Below are 22,269 nucleotides of genomic sequence, written 5' to 3' on the forward strand. Positions count from 1 at the left end.
AGTTGTACGCGTACCAGTTTGCGAATGTTCGTTGGAATGATGGATGTGGGAAACACCAAGTAAACAAACTAGTTTTGTAACGACGCAACTTGCGACCTTGGTTAGCTAACGATGGTTTTTGTAAAAGCACCCCTGGTAAGCAGAAGAAAGAAAGAAATTCATTTGTTTTATGGAAAAAAGTTGAAGGTGTGAAGACTTTCATTTATTCATTTTCCACAGCGGAATGAACCGCCAACTTATCTAGCATATGTTTTACACAGCATATGCAATCTCACCCTGATTTTGGTCACCCTGATTTTTGGCTTGCGCATGTCTTTGGACTGTGGGGGAAACCAGGGCACCCGGATGAAGCCTATGCCAACACGGGGAGAACATGCAAACTCCACACAGAGATGCCAACTGACCCAGCTGGGGCTGGACCTAGCAACCTTCTTGTTGTGAGGCGATCATGCTACTCACTGCGCCACTATGTCGCCCCGGTCCCAACACAAAACCTTGCTATACTTCAACATGTAATCTCACCCTGATTTTGGAATTGCATGTCTTCTCTTGGCATCGTCTCAAGCATAAGACAGCCCATTCTCCTAGCATTTCTTCCCTAGCTTCTCCAGCTTTTCTTCACTTTTTTTGTGGCTGAAATGAGCTCTGCAGTGACTCTGTCCACCTACAGGGCGGCACCAGGCTTGAGAAACATAATGCAATAGAAGCTTCTTTCTGAGGGCGCGCGCACAGACAAACTCATTCAGTCTGACCCTTGGTGGAGGTGACCTTCTTGCAATCAGCCCTGTGGAGCACTTATTTCCCAGCTATAATCAGACTCGCTCACTAAGGCCTGACCTTTTCTCAGCAGCCCCTCAGCCATGGCTATGTATAACTCCAATATAAAATCCAGACCCCTAGAGAGAGACATCTGCTAGAGCTCAGATCCACGGCCATACAGGTTAATGAGGGAGAGAGACCGCAAGCACATACACAACAGCACCGCACAAATAAGCTAGAAAGATTTAAGATCATATGAAAGGTACAAGATATGTAAGTTGCACCCAATTTCTAGTGGCAAAAGGGTTACACTTCTAATTTTAAGTTACGATTAAGTTAAAATGATCGAAGAAGTTCACTAGAATCTTGGTCCTAAGTTATTTGGTAGTCATGCATGAACAGCTGGAGAGTTCATTCAAAGACCGTAATGAAGGTTTCGGATTTATACCTTTTAATCCATCTCAGCATGAATCAACGTTTATCCTTTCCTCATCATCATGTTTCTCAGTATTTTTATTAAATATGATTATTTGAATGAGTATTTAACTTTGAATTGATTTTAACTAATGAATAACTTAACACAAATTGCTTAATATAAGAATGTTCAGCGCATTTGCCTATCACTTTAACTAAGTCAGAGGTCACTGAGACCTTGAGTGGAACTGAGGGCTGAGGACTGGAAGCAACTGTTTCTATTGTTAATAGAATACTATCTAAAATGTCTTAAGTGAATTTGCTATTTTTACTGTTATTCTTTTATTAACCTGCAGCCTTGTGCACCAGTGCATGCCTCCCACCACTGCTACGAGTGTGATATTGCGCATATATATATATATATATATATATATATATATATATATATATATATATATATATATATATATATATATATATATATATATATATATATATATATATATATATATACAGGGCTTTACATTAACACCCGCTAACCCGCCACATGCGGGTAGATTTCGGCGGTGGCGGGTAAGACAGACACTCCCCACTAGCCACTTTGGCTGGTGGGAAATAATTTTCCCAGATAATTCTTAAAAGCAGGGTTCGACAATATGGATGGTCCAATATGCATGCACAGGCGATCGAGAAGCAACACGACTGACAAAAATAATTGCGTTCGCAACTTCGCGCGAGCAAAGCAGGTGAATAACGGATGAGAGGATAATCACTCGCGCTAACAGCTGAGGTGATACGCGCGACTGTTTATAACGCGTGCACGTTCCCGTTTCCTTTTGTGAAGCAACTGTGTCTAGAAACACAACTGATGCGATCGATTCTCTTTCAAATAGACTGAACAAAAAGGGAGGAGCATGCACCTACAGGCTACAGTCTTGCTGCTTTCCAGAGTTCCAGAGTTGACTTATTGTAAGCAGCGCCAGTTGCTTTCGGTTTAACCATTCTTTGAAAAGATAATTTATGGGTCTATCATTAACCATGCGTGTGTGATCATCCTTTCATTATCACACAGTTATGTTTTTTACCTGCTTTCTTTTGCATTAATATGGTTTAATTATCTTTTTTTTTATACAATAACATTGCTTTAATGGGAGAATAACTCCCCATTTATGTGTAGTTAACTGGTGATCTGGGACCTTTAGCCACGACATATGACTGCGCATATGTTATGTTAAATAAAAAGGATAGTATTCTGCTATATTTTGCATGTTTTCACACTTATTTTCCCAACAATAAAAATGTGGCTAGTGAAAATGGTGAGTGGCTAGTAATGTTGGAAAACTACTAGCCACATTGGCTGGTGGTCAAAAAAGTTAATGTTAAGCCCTGTATATATATATATATATATATATATATATATATATATATATATATATATATATATATATATATATATATATATATATATATATATATATATATATATATATATATATATATAGAAAAAAACTAAAGTATTTTTATTTTTTGTGTGCAGCATCAGAAATTAAGTTATTGCATCAGAACATGTACTTTTCGAGGTATGGTCACGAGGAATCCTGCTTCAGAAATACCTCCTCTCCCTCAGTCATCTTTCCATCAAGCAAGTTTCACCAGAGGTGGCAGTAACGCACCAAATACTTTGTTGTCGAACACCGTAAAACAGGAAGAAGAAATTGCCATTCTCGCCATCATATGGATTTACTTTCATTGGCTTGACACCGGCCTCACAGCTCTGTGAATGTTGTTGCCGTCACTATTTGATCCGTGATCGGTAAATGTAGCTTGTGTAGACGCTACTGCGCTACTTCACTAATATAATAGCTTCGCTACTGAAAAGCTACTTGATTCAGAAAGTAGTTACACTACTGAGAATCGTAGTTAAGCTAGTAGCGTCTCTACTAGTAGCGACGCTACTGCCCAAATTGTGTAATCATTATACAAATATCATATAAATAATGCTTCCACAATGATGACACTGGATCCACACCACCAGGTGCCAGCACAATATGTGACTATTGTATTTATCAGCAAATCATGAAGAGGAAAAAAATACTAACAGCACCTTAAATAATAGGGTATATGCACAGCTAGGCTGCGTCCGAAACCACCTACTACTCAGTAGGTACAGCATTTAAACGTACTACTCGGCCGTTAGAAAAGTACGTTCTATACAGTATGAATGTGAAAAGTATGAATGGAATTCGGATGTACTACATCCGCCATTTTGACATAGTCATGTGACGTACCTGCGTCATTTGCGTCGCTTAACTCCCATTTATGAATTCTTTCGCAGGGCATCATGGGATAGCGCAGCGTGCATGGGATGCACACTCCAGAATCTCACCGGAAGTAGTAAGTCATCCGGGTACTTCTCGCATACTGTTTTTCGAACTATATGAATTCGGACATACTACTCGGCTCGCATACGGATTTAAACATACTGTATAGTATGGAAGTATGCGGTTTTGATCGCAGCCATAATGTTTCTTCCCATACCGATAAACTTCCGGTGAAGGGACAATGTGACTTTTTCAATGTTATACGGTTCCTTTTACAGCATTGATGTGGTAATTTAATTAAAATACAATCAGTTAAATAGACTTCAGCATTCATTTAGTTGCCAGGATCAGCAGGCATGTGCAGAAACACCATTGAAAATACTTGAGTAAAAATTTTTAAAGACATGGAGTGGGTAAACGTAATTTAATGCAGTGCTTCTTGCAAAATCTGAGACCCACTTTATATCGTATATCAATCAGGCAGTGAAGATTGTTTATTTTGAAAGAAAGAAGACCCTAAATGTAATGATTTTGTAACTGCATACAGCTCACCGGAAGCGCTTGACCCAGGTTACTGCAATATTAAAAGTCCTTCTGCATATACCTTATTACATCTGTTTAAAAAACATTCTCAAGCCTTTGGAACTGATAACTTGCACAGAAACTTCAGACAGAGAGCACAAAGCAGTGATGATGGCCAACTTGATAAAAAACAAACCACAGCCAGAGAGTAAAAAGGTCATGAACTTCACTGTGAGACTGTTGGTAAACAATGGCACTGCGAGATTGTTCTCTCAGCAATCAGCATAAAGCTCCCCCAACAAGTCTGCCATGACGCCTAGCGACAGGTGACACAGCCACTGGTGACGGACAGCACTGGCCTGAGCTCTGATTGGTCAACAGTGCCATGCTGGAGGGGAGGGCTCTGAGTCTCACTGCAGCAAACATGAGCTTACAGCTATGTGTCTAATACACTGCTAAACTGCTTGCTTAATTTGAGATATTTCAATTATGTATTTTACACTTTAAAACCTAAAAAACAGAAGAAAAATCCCTTTTATCTAAATGTGAGTACATAAAGACCTCTTTCGTCTTACTGTATTATCAAAATGCCTCAGAGTTCTGATTTACAAGGATAGATTAGCTTACAGCTATGTGATACAACAAACTGCTTGCTTAATTTGGTGCATTTCAATATTGTGTTACACTTAAAAGCCCCAATAAACAGATAAAAAATCACTCCTATCCAAAATGGGAGCAAACACAGACCTTCTCCGTCTTATTATATGTCCAAAATGCCTCAGAGCTCTGATTTACAAGGATAAATTAGCTTACAGCTATGTCACTAACAAACTGCTTGCTTAATATGATGCAGTTTGATTATATATGTTGCACTTTAAAGCTAAAGAAGAGGAGGAAAATCCCTCATATCCAAATGAGAGTCCACACAGATCTTCTCCATGTTACTGTATTTCCAGGATAAATTAGCTTATGTGCCAAATAAAACAAATAGTTTGCTTAATGTAATACAATTCAATTATGTACGTTACACTTTAAAGCCTTAAAAACAGATTGGAAATTACTAATATTCAATTGTCAATAAATACAGACCTGCTCTGTCTTACTGTATTTCCAAAATGCCTCAGAGCTCTGATTTGCAAGGATAAATTAGCTTATGTGCCTAATAAAACAAACTATTTTCTTAATTTGGTGCATTTTAATATGCATGTTACACTTTAAAGCCTAAAACAGAAGGAAAATCCCTCAAATCCAAATGTGAGTACACACAGATCTTCCCATTCGTTCTGTTCTCATTCCAAAATACCTCATGCTGCATTCACACCAGGCACGGAAGAAGCATGAAGTGCAAGTGATTTACATCTTAAGTCAATGCAAAGATGTGAATAAACATCATGTGGCGCGATACGCGCAAATCACCATAGAATGAAGCGGCACGAGTTATGCATTTTGTGTGATTGATGTGCTTAACGCACTTATTGCATGTTTTGCATAAATTGCTTGAGTTCGAAAATCTGAACTACAACAGACATTTGTGCCGCCTTAACCAATCAGGAGCTTGCTCTTGTGGGGGCGTGATTATGACATATCGCCTACTCCTGCCGACACCGGACAACAGTTCATTAAACTGGGCTTGGCTCAGTCAGAAGCACCGCTGAATGCTTCCATCATCCAGGTACAGTTTCTAAAGGAGTTTATGAACTCATAGAGCTGGGTGCACCTCGGAAAGGATCTAGTGGACTCAGACACGGCTCCAAACGAAACAAAGCTGTTTTTCAGCCTTCATAAAGCACATAAACACAGCTATTTTCTCAATGAAATTCATGTTAGCCATTTAGCAACGAAGCTAAAGTAACCGGGCACAGAGAAGCCCTGCCCATCTCACCAATCGGCGTATGTTGTGAAGTGAATTTGACAGCAAATGAAGCGGATTTGATGCACGAATGAAGCGAGTAAACTCTAAATATTCTATTTTTGCGCGAATATTGTGATTTAGCCACGCTTGGTGTGAACACAGCATCAGCGTTCTGATTTACAATGATAGCTAACAGCTATGTAATAAAACAAAATTCTTTCTTAATTTGATGCATTTTAATTACATATATGGTACACTTTAAAGCCTACAAAAACAGATGGAAAATCTCACATATTCAAATGAGTACATCTAGACCTTCTTCATCTTACTGTATTTCCGAAATGCCTCCGAGTTCTGATTTACAAGGATAGATTAGCTTACAGCTATGTGCCTAATACAACAAACTACTTGCTTAATATTATGCATTTCAATTATTTGTCACACTTTAAAGCCTAAAAAACAGATGGAAAATCACACATATCCAAATGTAAATACATACAGACCTTCTATGCCTTACTGTATTTCCAAAATGCCTCAGAGCTCTGATTTGCAAGGATAAACTCTGCAAAATCTGACTCCACTGGTGAGCTCAAATTCTCACAAGGTCAAATAAGTACACAAACACGCACACGCTACAACACTTTTTAATTTCTCCTGAGGGATTTGTGAGAAATAAAATAAAATAAACACCGTAAACAAACCAGATTCATAAATGGGCATAACTTAGACCTCTATTAAGACTCCTAAGGGTTTAAGAAAGGGTATACATCTGCACTTTCCCTCCTTTTTTCTGGATTCATGTTTCCTGGAAAAAAGTCTGGGATTCTACTCATCTCTACAGGGGAGAGGAAACACCTGTCTCAAAGTAAACTCTCACTTCAGTCGAGCTGTGAGAGTTCAGACAAGGCAGCTGCTCAACACGTCATGTACCTCACTGTCTAAAAGCTTATATAGCTTATATAGCACATAAAGATTTTAGCCCACCAAACGCTGTATATTAAATGTGTCACCATCCTTTGGAAGCTAAAAAATCTGTCCATCTATAGCTCACAAACCATTGTCATTCCCGCAAGCACCACATTGTAAGGCAGAAAAACAACTGAAGCTTCAAGCTAAACAGGGTAGCTTGAAATGGGATCATTTAAATATATATATTTTCAAAGGCTTTTCAAATTCATCCCCGAGTGAACATTTCTTCTTGGTAAACACTGTGTGCAACATCACAAGCCTGTTCTTTGTAATTACACCCATTATTCTTCTTATGTGAAATGATCCTTCTTGGAAGAACAGAAAAATACATAAATTACGGCAAATGGAGTGGTCCGAGATCAAAGCATGTCACAAAGAAGAGCCCTGAACAAAAGCATTAGAGATAAGAGAGAGAGGGCCAGAGTAGCCTGGGCCTGGCCGTCGAGCTTTTACCTGAGCCTGTAGCTCCTGATCTTGCTTCCTTGTTGCAGTCGTGTCGGTTCTGGAGCACCTGCTGGTTTTCTAGCAGCTCTCTCTGCAGATCCCACAGCCTCTGCTCTTGGACATCCAGCTATCCAACCACAATAGAGGGCAGGGCGCAGAGGAAGAGAAAATCAATCCACTACAAAGAGACTCTTTCTCCGCTCGCCTGCTTGCTTAGCAGAACCCGCCATGACTAGAGTTCCGGCAATGTGAAATCTGGCCCTCATCGCTGCCCAAACATCTCCTGTGAGCGGATGCGGGACCCTTCACATACACGCGGACACTCTAGACAGGCTAGGGCAGCACTGCACTGAATGCAGAAACAAAAATCAATGCTTCTTAACCAAATGCGAAATCGCAGCTCATTGTTCGTCAGGAAGAGAACAAGCCATTCTTCTGCAGGCAGATCTTTACGGTTTTTGGTGACATATATAAGATGTATACTATTGCACCATGACAAGCCTTTTTCCAAGTATGTTACTTCCCAAATCATTAAAGCAAGGCCCATCATGTCACATCAAAATAAATAATCACTCAATAACAGTCACCTGGGATGAACGGAGAGGTGGGAATGATGGAGTCGGAAAGAGAGAGGAGGAGGAGGAGGAGGTTTGGCTAACCTCTGGTTCCGGTCCAGTCCGACATCATTAGGCATCCCTGCATTTCAAATCACAGCGAGATGACATCCTCATATCCAAAATGGAGGCCCGGAGACTCCCCGCTGACGATCAATTAATGAGCCGCACTCATTAGAGGCCCGAGGGTAATCCACAAATTCGCCTAAGTCACCTAAATCAAACAGTCGGATCTTGCTTTACCCATTGATTGCGGTCTGGTGACAAGCATTTCAAACCATGCCTTGCGTTTCCATCCATCTGTGCAACAGCGAACAGTCAAATTCCGACCACCGATTGTGGACTAAAACGATGAGGGAAGAATGAGAATCGTTTCCCTTTAATCCTAAAAACCCAGCTCATCCTTATGCTCTGCTTTTCGGTGTGTGATGCAAGCCGATAACCCTGCTCTTTCTTTGCCTTACAATTGCGCTCTCTCTCCATTCTCCCCTCCTAAACTGATCAATACTTCATTTAAATCATGACATTAGCACACTACAACTGAAAAAAAAAAGCTGTAAGGACTAGCAAAACGCTTCTTGTGGCAAATGGAGGATTGGAATTGCATCACACCTTCGATTAGTGACCATAATTGTTTGTTTATATGTAAAAACAACGGTTAAAATGCATGTGACTCTCAGGACCGACATCATTGTTTTGATCGGAGCTCCCTAGACTAGCTGATCAATATCGCATTTGAATCCAGAGAGAAGGGCAGGGTAGCTTTAGCTCTCAGTGTTAAATGAAATGCAAATAGCGCTTCTGTAATCAACGCGTATTTCAGACATTATCGTCTCACTGAAACGAACCTAAATTAAATTTCCATATACAAATAATGTGTAGCCGAACGCATTGACGGATGCGCCCTCATGCATTTGTTTATTCATGCAGGATGCCATGAGAATAATTTGGGCGCTATGCAAACACTCCACACTTAAGACTTGAAGGGACGGTAATCATCGACGCGGGTGGGGGTGTGGGAGGAGAAAGACGAAGGGGAAAAAAAAAGGTAATTTCCTGTCGCGGATCTGCATAACGCGCGCGAGAGAGCAAGAGCGAGTCTTATCTGCCTAATGGTCATTAGCGGAGCTTATTTACCTGAACGCTCCTGGGCCTGATGAGAAAGGAGCAGGTCTTGCTGGAGCTTTTGGATGCTCGCGTCCCGACGTGACAACTGCGGTTCGGGTTTCCCATCCCAAACGTGGCGGCAAGGAAGGAACGGAGGGCGTGAGGTGTTTTTGAGAGTAAAGAGAGGGAGGTGGAGAGAGAGAGAGAGTGAAGAGAAGAGTGAATCACTCCAGGAAAATGCACTTACATAAAGCCGGGTGCCAATGTCAACCAATGAGCAATTAGGCAGACAGGACCAAAGTTATTGATCGGGGTTTGGGGCTCTTTTTTTCCCAGGCTAACTAAGCAGAGTATGTGTGATGGCTGCAGAAGCAGAGAAGGAGGGGTAGAGATCGGATGGGCGACTCTGTCTTGCTCTCTCTGGGCCTATAGTGCCAAAAGAGGGGCTGGTCATTTAACCTTCTATTGATCTTCCTCCTAAATAGCCCCCTCCCTAAACACAAATGTGCATTCAATGTATGAACTTAATGTAGACCGCAATGCTGTCAATATCTTACACAGTCTGATGTGTCTGCAAGACCGCTCCAGAAAGCATACCATGTTACAACAAGGTTCTTGGGATAAGAGGACATCCCTGGCTACCAACTGGGATTATGGACATCATACTGTGAAGTGTTACACATAGTTTGAGAATAGACACCCTGTTTAATTTGAGATTAAAGTAAACTAGATTGCATGTAAAAAAAAAAGGGTGTAGAGCCACTATGGGAGCCACTATAGGGTTTAGTTCCAACATATATATATATATATATATATATATATATATATATATATATATATATATATATATATATATATATATAAAATAAGTATTTACTGTAGTAAAGGCTAAAGTATTCATTCATTCAAATTCTTGTCGGCTTAGTCCCTTTATTAATCCGGGTTCGCCACAGCGGAATGAACCGCTAACTTATCCAGCAAGTTTTTACGCAGCGGATGCCCTTCCAGCCGCAACTCATCTCTGGGAAACATCCACATATATTTAAAATTTAATGAAATATCTCTGGAAGCCCTGCTGCCAGTTTTTCACAATTGTTTTACTTTCTTTTTTTTTTTTAAACATTTTTGTGTATAGTTATTCTGACCTTTACTTTAAATGACTTAAATATAGAATATAGGTTGTCAAAAATGAAACAGACAAAACCATGTCATTGGAATAAAATTGATCTAAAGACGTAAAATTACAATTTATTTATTTTATAACTAATTTATTTATTTATTTATTTTTTATAACTAAATATATCTGACAAGATTTCATTAAAATATGATGTTACACTGTCAGAAATAAAGGTACACAAGCTGTCACTGGGGTGGTACCTTTACAAAAGGTACACATAAAGAGTATCTACATGAAGAGTTTATATTAATAACTTAAGGGTACATATTAGTCTCTTAAAAGTAAAAAAGTGGTAATTCTTTTAGGTACTGACACTTCTGAGGTACCAATATGGACCCTTTAAGTACAAATGTATACTTTTTGAAAATATACCACCCCACTGACAGCTCATGTACCTTTATTTCTGAGAGTGTAGATTGAAAGACAGATATGTTCTGATTGTTTTTGATAATGTTTTTATTGTAAATTAGTTATTTCTATTTTTTTCTCACAAATAAATTACACATGAATAAAGAACCTGCATAATTATATATATAAATGTATATATAAATATAAATTATATATATATTTTATATATATAAAATCATATATATATAAATGTTCTGATTGTTTTTGATAATGTTTTTATTGTAAATTAGTTATTTCTATTTTTTTCTCACAAATAAATTACACATGAATAAAGAACACATGGTAGAAGGAAAATATGTAGTTTAATTGTTTTAATACTTAAAACCCTTCTTTGACCCACATATCGTCTACAAATAGATACATATCAAAATATCCAATAGTAAAGTCAATGAATTCAACTTGTGAACTCATCAAACATTTCCCAAATTCATGCCGAACAAAAAGTCTCTTAGCAGCTGCTCACTTTCAACATTTCTTTCATCTTTTATTTCTCCAAAGGAGTTTTAGGAGAAACATCAGAGACCGAGTTGATTAGAAAAACACTAAAAAAGAGACTCTAAACTATAAACACAGCAGCTGATACAGAGAGACAAACGAGAAAGAGCTCAATAAGACAGGGAAAAGAATCTCTTCCCCCGGAGTGTGTGTAATTGAAGAACATGTCTTTCATGAGATACACTTTGTTGTGAAGGCAGAAAGTTAAAGAGTTCACAAGTGCTGGTGAGAGGAGACGATGACGAAAACCTGATCCTTCCTTCCACGCTCGTATTGACCCTTTCCTCAATAATGTCTCTGGAGAACAGTTAGTTAACACTGATTGCCTACCAAGCTGCTCACAATGACAAGCGTGGCCTCAGCCAAGTCTGCTTCAACACAATCAATTATTTCCTCGCTACCCATGACCAAGAACATCCTCACGGCACACAAACTGCACCAGAGAAACACTCCATTAGGAAGGTGATGAAAGGACATTAGGCAGACCCTTCAGGATTTCACCATTCAGTAAAACAAGCGATAAGTTGACTCTACTTAAAAAAAAAGAGAGCAAACTTGTTGCTATATAACTATTAAGTAAACAAACATTGTGCAAACTTATAAAAGGTTAGTCAATGGATTTACTGATTTTTTAAAGTAAAATCAACTTGCTGTTCATTGCAACAAGTTAATTTGAGGACTTTGTTCATGCTTTTATCAACACCAGGATGGATTACCGTATAGACTCCTCACTAGCCTTCCCAAAAAGACAGTCAGACAGTTGCAGCTCATCCAGAACACTGCAGCCAGGATTCTTACCAGAACCAGAAAATCAAAGCACATCACACCTGTCCTCAGGTTTTACACTGGCTCCCGGTTACATTCAGAACAGATTTTGGTCCCACTTATATTAAGTGGCCTTAACTACTATGTACTTACACAGGAACTATTAGTTTGTTACAATGTACTTATTGTGTAAATACATGCATTTATTGTGTACGTATGCTTGATTAAATGCATGTAATTACATCTGTAATTAACTTTTGTTATTACATTTGTAAATACACTGTTGACCATCCCTTACACTTTAACCCACCCATAAACCTACCCATACCAACAAACCTGTCCATAACCCAACCCCTATCCCAATTCAAAAGCACCACAAGTGTTCTCAAATACATTATAAACACAGTACATTGTATTTATTTTTATGTAAGTACATAGTAGTTAGGGACGCTTAATATAAAGTGGGACCCAGATTTTAAAGTGTTACTACTTCTCTGTAGATCACTAGATATGCTCACCGAAAACAAACCTAACAGGTCATTGAGATCATTAGGATCAAGTAAATTAGAAAGTCCAGGAGTTCAGTCAAAGCAAAGCAGGCTGAATCGGTCTTCAGCTACTACTCCCCCCTCAGCTTCCAGAAATGATCAGATGTGCTCCAACATTAGGCATATTCAAATCAAGACTTAAAACACATCTGTTTAGCTGCGGCTTTACTGAATGAGCACTGTGCTGCGTCCGACAGATCACACTATTGTTTTCACAATAAAGACACCTGTTTTACAATAAAGAACAATAAAGACAATACATAAAGAACACCTTTCACAACAAAGAAACCTGTTTTAACACATTTTTATCTGTTTTTAATCAGGTTTATTCTTTGTATTTTATGTTACTTGTGTTCTTGCTTATGTAAAGCACTTTGAATTGCCATTGTGTATGAAATGTGCTATATAAATAAACTTGCCTTGCCTTGTCTTGCTTTTAAGGCAATAGGTTTACACGCTTTTAAAGTATGTAACTAACAATTTTTTACAGTGTAAATTTAACAAGAAATCAAGCAAATGCTACAAAACTGTGTGGTGCCCACAATTTTTTATTTATTTATTTATTTAAGTTGACGAAGATTTTTTGCATATTTTGGGCACTCAGGATATTGTTCATATTTCTGAATAATTTAACATTAAAAAACATTGGATTCACAAATTAAATGTGCTCGATCCTGTGTGTAAACCCTTGAGCTGTCAATATACATTTTTTTTCTTTTCTTTTCTTTTTTTTTTTTTTTTGCTGTGGGATCCGCATCATGCAGTTCAAACCGAGCATCAGACTGGGAAAGAAAGGTGATTTAAGTGACTTTGATCGTGGCATGATTATTGGTGCCAGAATGGAAGGGTCTGAGTATTTCAGAAACTGCTGATCTACTGGGATTTTCATGCACAACCATCTCTAGAGTTTACAGAGAATGGTCCAAAAACAGAAAATATCCAGTGAGTGGCAGTTCTGTGGGGGCAAATGCCTTGTTGATGCCAGAGGTCAGAGGAGAATGGCCAGACTGGTTTGAGCTGATAAAAAGGCAACAGTAACTCAAATAACCACTTGTTACAACCGAGGTCTGCAGAAGAGTATCTCTGAATGCACAACATGTTAAACCTTGAGGCAGATGAGCTACAGCAGCAGAAGACCACACCAGGTGCAACTCCTGTCAGCTAAGAACAGAAAACTGAGGCTACAATTCACACAGACTCACCCTAATTGGACAATAGAAGATCGGAAAAATGTTGCCTGGTCTGATGAGTCTTTATTTGAGCTTTATTTGTGCTTTACGAGCTTTATTTGTGCTTTAAAATTGAAAAATGTCAGTAGTATTACTTTTAATTGTACTAAATTGCATGATAAACAATGATGTGTCAATTTAATAGTTATTTTACAAAAACATATCCTCTCTAAAATTTGTGATGTGAACTAATGATTTTAGGTAAAGACTACTAATGCAAATTTGATTTGTCTTCTACAACCATTAAAGGTTTCCTTTTAATACAGCTTAAACTATTTAGTCGTATATATATATATATATATATATATATATATATATATATATATATATATATATATATATATATATATATATATATGTAAAAACTAAACTTATTTTGTGCAACGGGTTTCCATGCAACAATCTAGTAAAGTCAACTAATTCGGGTTTACAGTAGGGTCAGAACTTGGCATCAACAACATGAAAGCTGGGATTCATCCTGCCTTGTATCAACAGTTCAGGTTGGTGGTGGTTTTTGTAATGGTGTGGGGGATGTTTTCTTGGCACACTTTGGGCCCATTAGTACCAATAGAGCATCGTGTCAACACCACACCTGAGTATTGTTTCTGACCTTGTCCATCCCTTTATGACTACAGTGTTCCCATCTTCCAGCAGGATAACGCACGATGTCATAAACCGCGAATCATCTCAGACTGGTTTCTTGGACATGATAATAAGTTAACTGTACTCAAATGGCCTCCACAGTCACTAGATCTCAATCCAATAGAGCACCTTTGGGATGTGGTGGAATGGAAGATTCACATCATGGTTGTGCAGCTGACAAATCTGCAGCAACTGTGTGATGATCTCATGTCAATATAAATCAAAATCTCTGAGGAATATTTCCAGTAGCTTGTTGAATCTATGCCATAAAGGATTAAGGTAGTTCTGAAGGCAAAAAGGGGGTCCAACCAGGAACTAGTAAGGTGTGCCTAATAAAGTGGTCGGTGAGTGTAATTCAAGGTTTTCAATGTCCAAAAATGTATAAAAAAAAATTTCTAAAAGAAATTTCCCACAAATTTAGCAAAAATACACAAAAATAATCACAAAAAATATGTTTTTGTTTGGGTAAATAGGAACCTGCTTTTACCAGTGCTGGGCAATAAAAGGTGAAGAAAAAGAATTGAAATGCTGCCATACTTGTTTGTGTGTGTGTGTGTGTGTGTGTGTGTGTCTGATCAGATCATCAAAAACATGTTTACTCCTACCACAGATTCCTACAATGACTGTGTATTGCACAATAGCACCATCCAGGTATTGCCTAGAAAGCCGAGCTCTTTTGCATAGCTTGATGTCTTCCCGAGTTTATCCGTCAGTGTGTTTTTGAAAATCAATGGTGATATTTCCAGAGAGGCAGACATGATAATGAAAGGGAGAGGCGAGAAAATGCAACCCTCAGAGGTGATTGCTCATTCCGAGCGGCTTCAAACATCCCTGTGTTAGAAGGACACCTTAAATATTCGGACTTTTCACGTCACTCCAGACTAAATCCCTAGCAACCACCATAGCAACACACTTCCACTTGGACGTGAAATGCATTGTAAGTTCCCCCCCTGCCACCAGAGATGGAAGAGGGAGGGAGGGAGAGGACAGACGGAGAATAACAGCATCATGGAATGAAAGCGAGAAGAAGAAGAAAAGAAATAAGTCAGGGAGACTTCATTCATATCAATGGCACAAACAAAACAGCCACATAAGCAAATGCGCCAGAGGATGAGGCTGAGCGAGACGTTGAATAGAGGAAATGGGTTATTTCGTTTCTTATCTGCAGCATGTTCATTTCTTTATGCAAGGGAGGTAATGTGTTCTGAACTACCATGTTTACAAATCCACGGCAGTCTGTCAGACCACAGATTTTATATGACTTTATTATTAGTATTTTTTATTTCAATTTTATTCATTCATGCCTTTCCATCAGCAACCCAGTACTGGAAAACACCCATACACACTCATTCACACACATAAACTATGGCCAATTTGGTTTATTCAATTCACCTACACCCCATGTCTTTCGACTTGTGGGGAAAACCAGAGCACCCTGAGAAAACCCACACCAATTTGGGGAGAACATCTGAACTCCACACAGACATGCCAGGACTCGAACCAGCAACCTTTTAGCTGCGAGGCGACAGTGCTAACCACTAAGCCACTGTGCCGTCTCTATTGCATTTAATCCACGTAGATTTATTTACATTTTTTCAAAATTTCAACCAAAATATCAGCAAATTTACTAATTTCAAGAGGAGCACGTGATATGATTAAGCAGGACTGGCTGCTCATCTGTAATTAGTAGTAATCCAGTCAGATTAATCCAATCTTACAATAAATGGGATGATTTTCCCCTACTGCTCTATCTTTGTTTTGGAAGAGTCCCCCCTTCCACCCCATCTCCTCCTTTTTCTCCTTTTTCTAAGGGGAGCTCTCGAGACCTACCTGATCTTGGATCCTCTTATATGCTTATTGACCGGGCGGGAGCCTTGGGCTCAATTATCTCTGAGCTTAGAGTTCTCTCCAGGGACAACATGCAAAATCTGCTATTGATGATAAGCATATATAGGTGGGCACTCTTGAAATAACATTAATCCACATTAGTAATTCGGCAGTAACTCTTTTTTAGCATATTTCCCTGTAAGAAATCATTGTAAATAATTGGAAATCTGGCAAAATCCGGCGACCACAATAATCAAAGCTTTGTGAACAACTGTGGTCGGAAACAAAGTGTAATCCTCTCAAGCGGTGGACTTCTACATTCTGATAGCTTGCTGCCAAACAGCGTCATAGCTCATTACAATAAAGCTGACTTGATTTCAACTCTCCTCGATGCCCACACTGGCAACGATGCGCCACGCCGCTCCTCGCCACCAGCTCCCATTGAAAAGGAACGACTTTTGGCTACTTAGATGCTCTCTCCGCTTTGGGTGTGATCACAGGGTTTAAAATCTTTTGGGAAATATTTGAAAATGAAAAAAGAAAATCACAGGAGCGTGGCTATTAAATTTGACTACAATATATTTTACTAGAATAGATTTTAAAGTATTATTACTTGTCTATAAATCACTAAATGGCTTAGGACCTCAATACATTACAGATTTGCTCACTGAACACAAACCTTGGGGGGACTTGAGGGGGAAACCAGAGCACAAGGAGGAAATCCACACCAATTCGGGGAGAACATGCAATCTCCACACAGAAATGCCAACTGACCCAGCCAGCACTTGAACCAGCAACCTTCTTGCTGTGAGGCGACAGTGTTAACTACTAAGCCACCGTGCCATCTCCATTGCATTTAATCCACGTAGATTTATTTAATTTTTAAAAAAAATGTCAACCAAAATATTAGCAAATTTATTAATTTCAAGAGAAGAACATGATATGATTGAACACGACTGGCTGCTCATCTGTAATCAGTAATAATCCAGTCAGATTAATCCAAGCTTATAATAAATGGACAGATTTCTCCCTACTGCTCTATCTTCGTTATAGAAGAATCCCCCCTTCCACCCCATCTCCTCCTTTTCCTTGACCTACCTGATCTCAGATCCCCTTATATGTTTATTGACCTGGCGGGAGCCTTGGGCTCAATTATTTCCAAGCTCAGAGTTCTCTTCCAGGACAGCATGCCAAACCTGCTATTAATGCCAAGCATATCTAGGTGGGAACTCTTGAAATAGCATTAATGCACATTAGTAATTCGGCAGTAACTCTTTTTTAGCATATTTCCCTGTAAGAAATCCCTGTAAGTAATTGGAAATCTGGCGAAATCCGGCAACCGCAATAATCAAACCCTTGGGAACAACTGTGGTTGGAAACAAAGTGGAATCCTCTCAAGCGGTGGACTTCTACATTCTGATAGCTTGCTGCCAAACAGCGTCATAGCTCATTACATTAAAGCTGACTTGATTTCAACTCTCCTCGACGCCCACACTGGCAATGATGCGCCACATCGCTCCTCGCCGCCAGCTCCCATTGAAAATGAATGACTTTCGGCTACTTTGATGCTCTCTCCGCTTTCAGTGTGATCACACAGTTAAACATCATTTGGGAAATATTTGAAAATTAAAAAATAAATCAACAGGAGGGTGGCTAAAAAATTTGACTACAGCTGTAAATCATTCACAGTACCACAATCCTTGCATTTGATAAGTCAAGCAAAGTTTGGAGTTTATTCTCATTGTTAAGAGAGAGAGAAAATGAAATCCAGAACGAGGACAAAGCAGGTAGGTTACAACCCCGTGACCCTACTTTTTATGTTACCCCCTCTCCATACACATGGGACTTCCTGCAGAACAGTGATGACCTCTAAGTGAGCGGCTTCCTTTGGAAATTTCTGCTTTTTTTCCCCCTCTGCATCTGCTTTCTCTGTCTCTGAGATCCTGATACTCAGACGCTGATGAGTTTAGTCAAACTTCATTAAGTTCATAGCCCCAGCCTCACGCTCCCTAGTGGCACACTCAACCAAACCAGCTCTCCGTCTGCCAGACAGCACTTTACTGCTCCATCTCACAAATGGGGAGGGGAGCACAATCTATCTGTCACTCTTTTTTTCCCCGCTCCCCTTTTCTCTGGGGCTGTGTGGGTCTCCAGTCTGTTCACCATTTGCAATTGGTTTGCAATAAGTTCATGGAAATGCATTAATGGATACATTAATGTGACCCTGAGAGCTCTTCTGTTGAGGAGAGAGGTCAGATGCTAACAACAGGGAGAGTTCAGGAAGAGCCTTCTTCTAATTAAATGACTGAACAAACAAGTTATTAACAACAACAACAACAACAACAACAACAACAACAACAACAACAACAACATAATAATAATAATAAAAATACAAATAATTATTAATATTATTATTAATTATTTATTATTATTATTATTATTATTATTATTATTATTAACAACAACAACAACATAATAAAAAATAATAATAATAATTATTATTATTATTATCATCATCATTATTATCATTATCATTATTATTATTATTATTATTATTATTATTATTATTATTATTATTATTATTATCAGAAGTATTATTATTATTATTATTATCATCATCATCATTATTATCATTATAATTATTATTTTTATTATTATTATTATTTTTATTAACAACAACAACAACAACATGTAATACTACTACTACTACTACTACTGTACTACTAATGATAATAATAATAATATTAATAACAATAATAATAATTATTATTATTAAATGGTACAACTGCACATAACAATATTTATTATTAAGAATATAATAATATACATATTTGTTTGTATATAATAATAATAATAATAATAATAATAATAATAATAATAATAATAATAATAATAATAATAATGATAATAATAATAATAATAATAATAATAATAATAAATAATAATAAAAATTATTATTATTATAAAAACAACACATAACATTAATTATTAATAAGAATATAATAATATAACTATTTGTTTGTATATAATAATAATAATAATAATAATAATAATAATTGTAATAATAATAATAATGATTATAATTATTATTATTATTATTATTTTAATATTAAATGTTGTTTTTAATGTTACTAGTACTACTACTGCTACTAGTCCTACTACAACTAATAATGACTAATAATAATATTAATGATAATAATAATAATAATAATTATTATTATTATTATTATTATTATTAAAATAACACATTAATTATTAATATGAATTTAATTATAGATTTGTTTGTTTGTATATAATAATAATAATAATAATAATAATAATAATAATAATAATAATAATTATTATTATTATTATTATTATTATTATTATTATTATTAGCAGTATTATTATTATTATTATTATTATTATTATAAGTAAACTATAAGTTGGAGTGAAAGCATGGTAAGACCTGATTAGTACAATTGTAGTAGTAGACAATATGGAAATACATATACACTATGCTAAAATTGCCTATAGAATGTACTCATTTGGATCAAATTACTTCATAAATTAAATGTTATGCACAATTATCAGTCATAAATTAATAAAACCTGTACTTGGCATCCTTTATCAGTACTGTAACTGTCTGTATTATTTGATTTTTCTGAAATAAGGCATTTCTAAACATATTTTCTAGTTGCTTAGAATCAACATTAATATGCTTATTGTGAAAACAATTGCATTTATTTATATAAAAAGTATAACAACATGGTTAAAATATAGCCAGCTGCTCAACAAGCAATATTACAAAGTGTGGATAAATCCTAACTTTCAAATAGTTCATTGCTAAATGTACAAAAAAAAATTACAAACCTTAAATCCAGGCCTATTTATTCTTAAATAAATTCATGACTCAGTGTAGATTAAACATGACTCCAATATCATCAATGTCAGAGTAGTGCAATTTATTTTCTTAAAATAAGCACTTATCTAATTAATCTAACAAACATCTGAATCACCAGAAAAAGCTGTTAATGCATCTGCTAGGAAGATTTTGTGTAAACTGGCCTCCTGCACTCCAAATCAAGCATTCAACAGCCCCGTAGTTGAAGTAAGCATAATATAAGCATAATGGACTTTTGTGCATTTAAAGGTCCTCTGTTTTGGACTGTACCTTTAATCCAATCAGCCAACCTGAACTTTTCAAATGAGCAGTTTAATCCAGCTCAATGTTCTTTTTAGGACCACAAATCAGCCTCCCAAACTGTCTGATGAGCAGTCAGAGCAGTCTGGCATTTCTCAGAGCAGTAATAAATCAAATTAGTCTAAGCAATGTTAATTCTGAGCATCGTTTCATGAAACGATAATCGCCACTAAAGACTCAATGTCCTTCAGTGTAATTTAATAGAGCTGCATTTGTTTGTGTTCATCACAGGAACACAATGACTTGTTGTGGTTTTCACATAAAAGCCAAATATAGATATCCTAGGAGAAAATATAGATATCCCTTTATTTTGAGATGAGCGTTAATGGCACAGTGTGTAAATTTCCCCACTAGAGGGATATTCACAACAAACAAAGGCACGCACTCTTAAAACCAACTCAAGAGGTCTGTTACCACTGCATAGTTTAATACATTTTTGTAGCTTAAAAATTCTAATTTGGCGATTAGATTAAAACTTTTAAGTTGTCAGAATATGTTTCTTAAGTTTTCTAAACAGGAAAATCTGAATTAACTTTAAAAGTAACAACTTTAAAAGTAAATATGTCTGTCAATTAGTTTGAAACAATATTTAACTTGCAGCAACCCAAAGAAATTGGGTTGATAATTCATTTTTTTCCACAAAAATGCAGTTCTGAATTTCAAAGCTTCTTCCCTACTGAACAAGCAAGAAGTATGCCTGGACAAGTACTAATCAGACTTTTTGGCACAAAAGAAATTTTAAGGTGAAATATCTGAGTTCAACTTAATTCCCAAATCAATGTCCTCCATTCCACTAGAGAAGGGGTCACCAAACTTACCAATCTTGTAAGTTTGAGATGAGTAACCAATCTCGTTCCTAGAGGGCCGGTGTCTTGCAGATTTTAGCTCCAACCCAAATCAAACACACCAATATGAGCTAATCAAGGTCTTACTAGGTATACTTGAAATACCCAGGCAGATGTGTTGAGGCAAGTTGGAGCTAAACCCTGCAGGGACACCGGCCCTCCAGGAACGAGATTGGTGACCCCTGCACTAGAGTGTTGGCTACTCCTGGTTTTGACTCAAAAACGAATACACAATAATTTGAGGAAGACCTTGAAAAGCAAATGATGACGATTGTCATCATTGGTGATCCGTGTACTTTGTAATTGAGCCACAAGACGGAAAACATCATGGTTAAAGGGATGAGAATCCTAAATGGAATGGATATCTCAAGGAGCTGTACTCTGTTTATGGGCATACTATGTGCTCTGAATCTAAGCTAAGGAACTTAAATATACTTGTGAATTTTCTGGAACTTGATGGACTGAAGCCCAGAGCAAAAGTAAAAAGTTTTGCTCTTTATGTTGTTTATATTTTTAAGTTCACACACTGATGTTTTTGTTATTTTTCATACTGTTTATATGGAATAGTAAACATTTTTGTTTTGCAAAATTCTGAAAAACTTTGGTTTAAAATTAAAAAAAAATTACTGGAAAACAAAAATGTTGTTGTTGTTGAATATATTTCTTGCCAGCAACTAAATGAACAGTAAATTTAAAAACAAACAAAACAAATTTCAGCTACTTAATTTATTTGATGTTCTAAACTTAAAAACTTGCACGTATAATTATGGTAGTACACGTATAATTATGGTAGTATGGTAAGTACATAAAACTGATTTATTAAATTTTTAGTTTAAAAAAGTAGTTGAAAAAACTTTTGTTTTATTTTGCGATATGTAAAAATGGATCTGATTAAAGAGGAAAAGTTAATTTGGCTAACTTAAAGTTTGTTGTCTGAACTTCATTTTGTTAGATGTTGTCGAATATATTCATGCAAAATTAGCTTTTTTTTGTTTAGTCTAAACAATATTTTTAGAGTGTAGTTTGATGATATAGTGACATAGTATGGAATCATGAGAGTTGTAGTCTTCATTACATTCTACAATCAATCAATCAATCAATCAATCAATCAATCAATCAATCAATCAGTCAGTCAAACAATCAATCAG

At 36.9% G+C, this 22,269-nt stretch overlaps 1 protein-coding gene across 22 annotated transcripts in view; it reads right to left on the bottom strand.

Annotated features, from left to right (window-relative positions):
• The window catches only part of pmfbp1 (polyamine modulated factor 1 binding protein 1), a 326,759-nt gene that overhangs the window by 154,077 nt on the left and 150,413 nt on the right, over positions 1–22,269 (bottom strand). For 3 of the 22 annotated variants that reach the window (XM_087262203.1, XM_087262207.1, XM_087262202.1), the window contains exon 1: positions 9,033–9,219. The exons of 16 other annotated variants lie outside the window; for them this stretch is intronic. In XM_087262203.1, coding sequence (XP_087118329.1) covers positions 9,033–9,128 — 96 coding nt within the window. In that variant the 5' untranslated portion in view covers positions 9,129–9,219. Of the gene's footprint in view, positions 1–7,290; positions 7,409–7,868; positions 8,333–9,032; positions 9,220–22,269 lie in introns of those variants that run through there. 3 more of the 22 variants (XM_087262212.1, XM_087262214.1, XM_087262210.1) reach the window with 2 other exon arrangements.

Source organism: Danio rerio, chromosome 7 (assembly GCF_052040795.2).
Source record: "Danio rerio strain M-AB ecotype USA chromosome 7, GRCz13ab, whole genome shotgun sequence".
Lineage (NCBI taxonomy): Eukaryota > Metazoa > Chordata > Actinopteri > Cypriniformes > Danionidae > Danio > Danio rerio.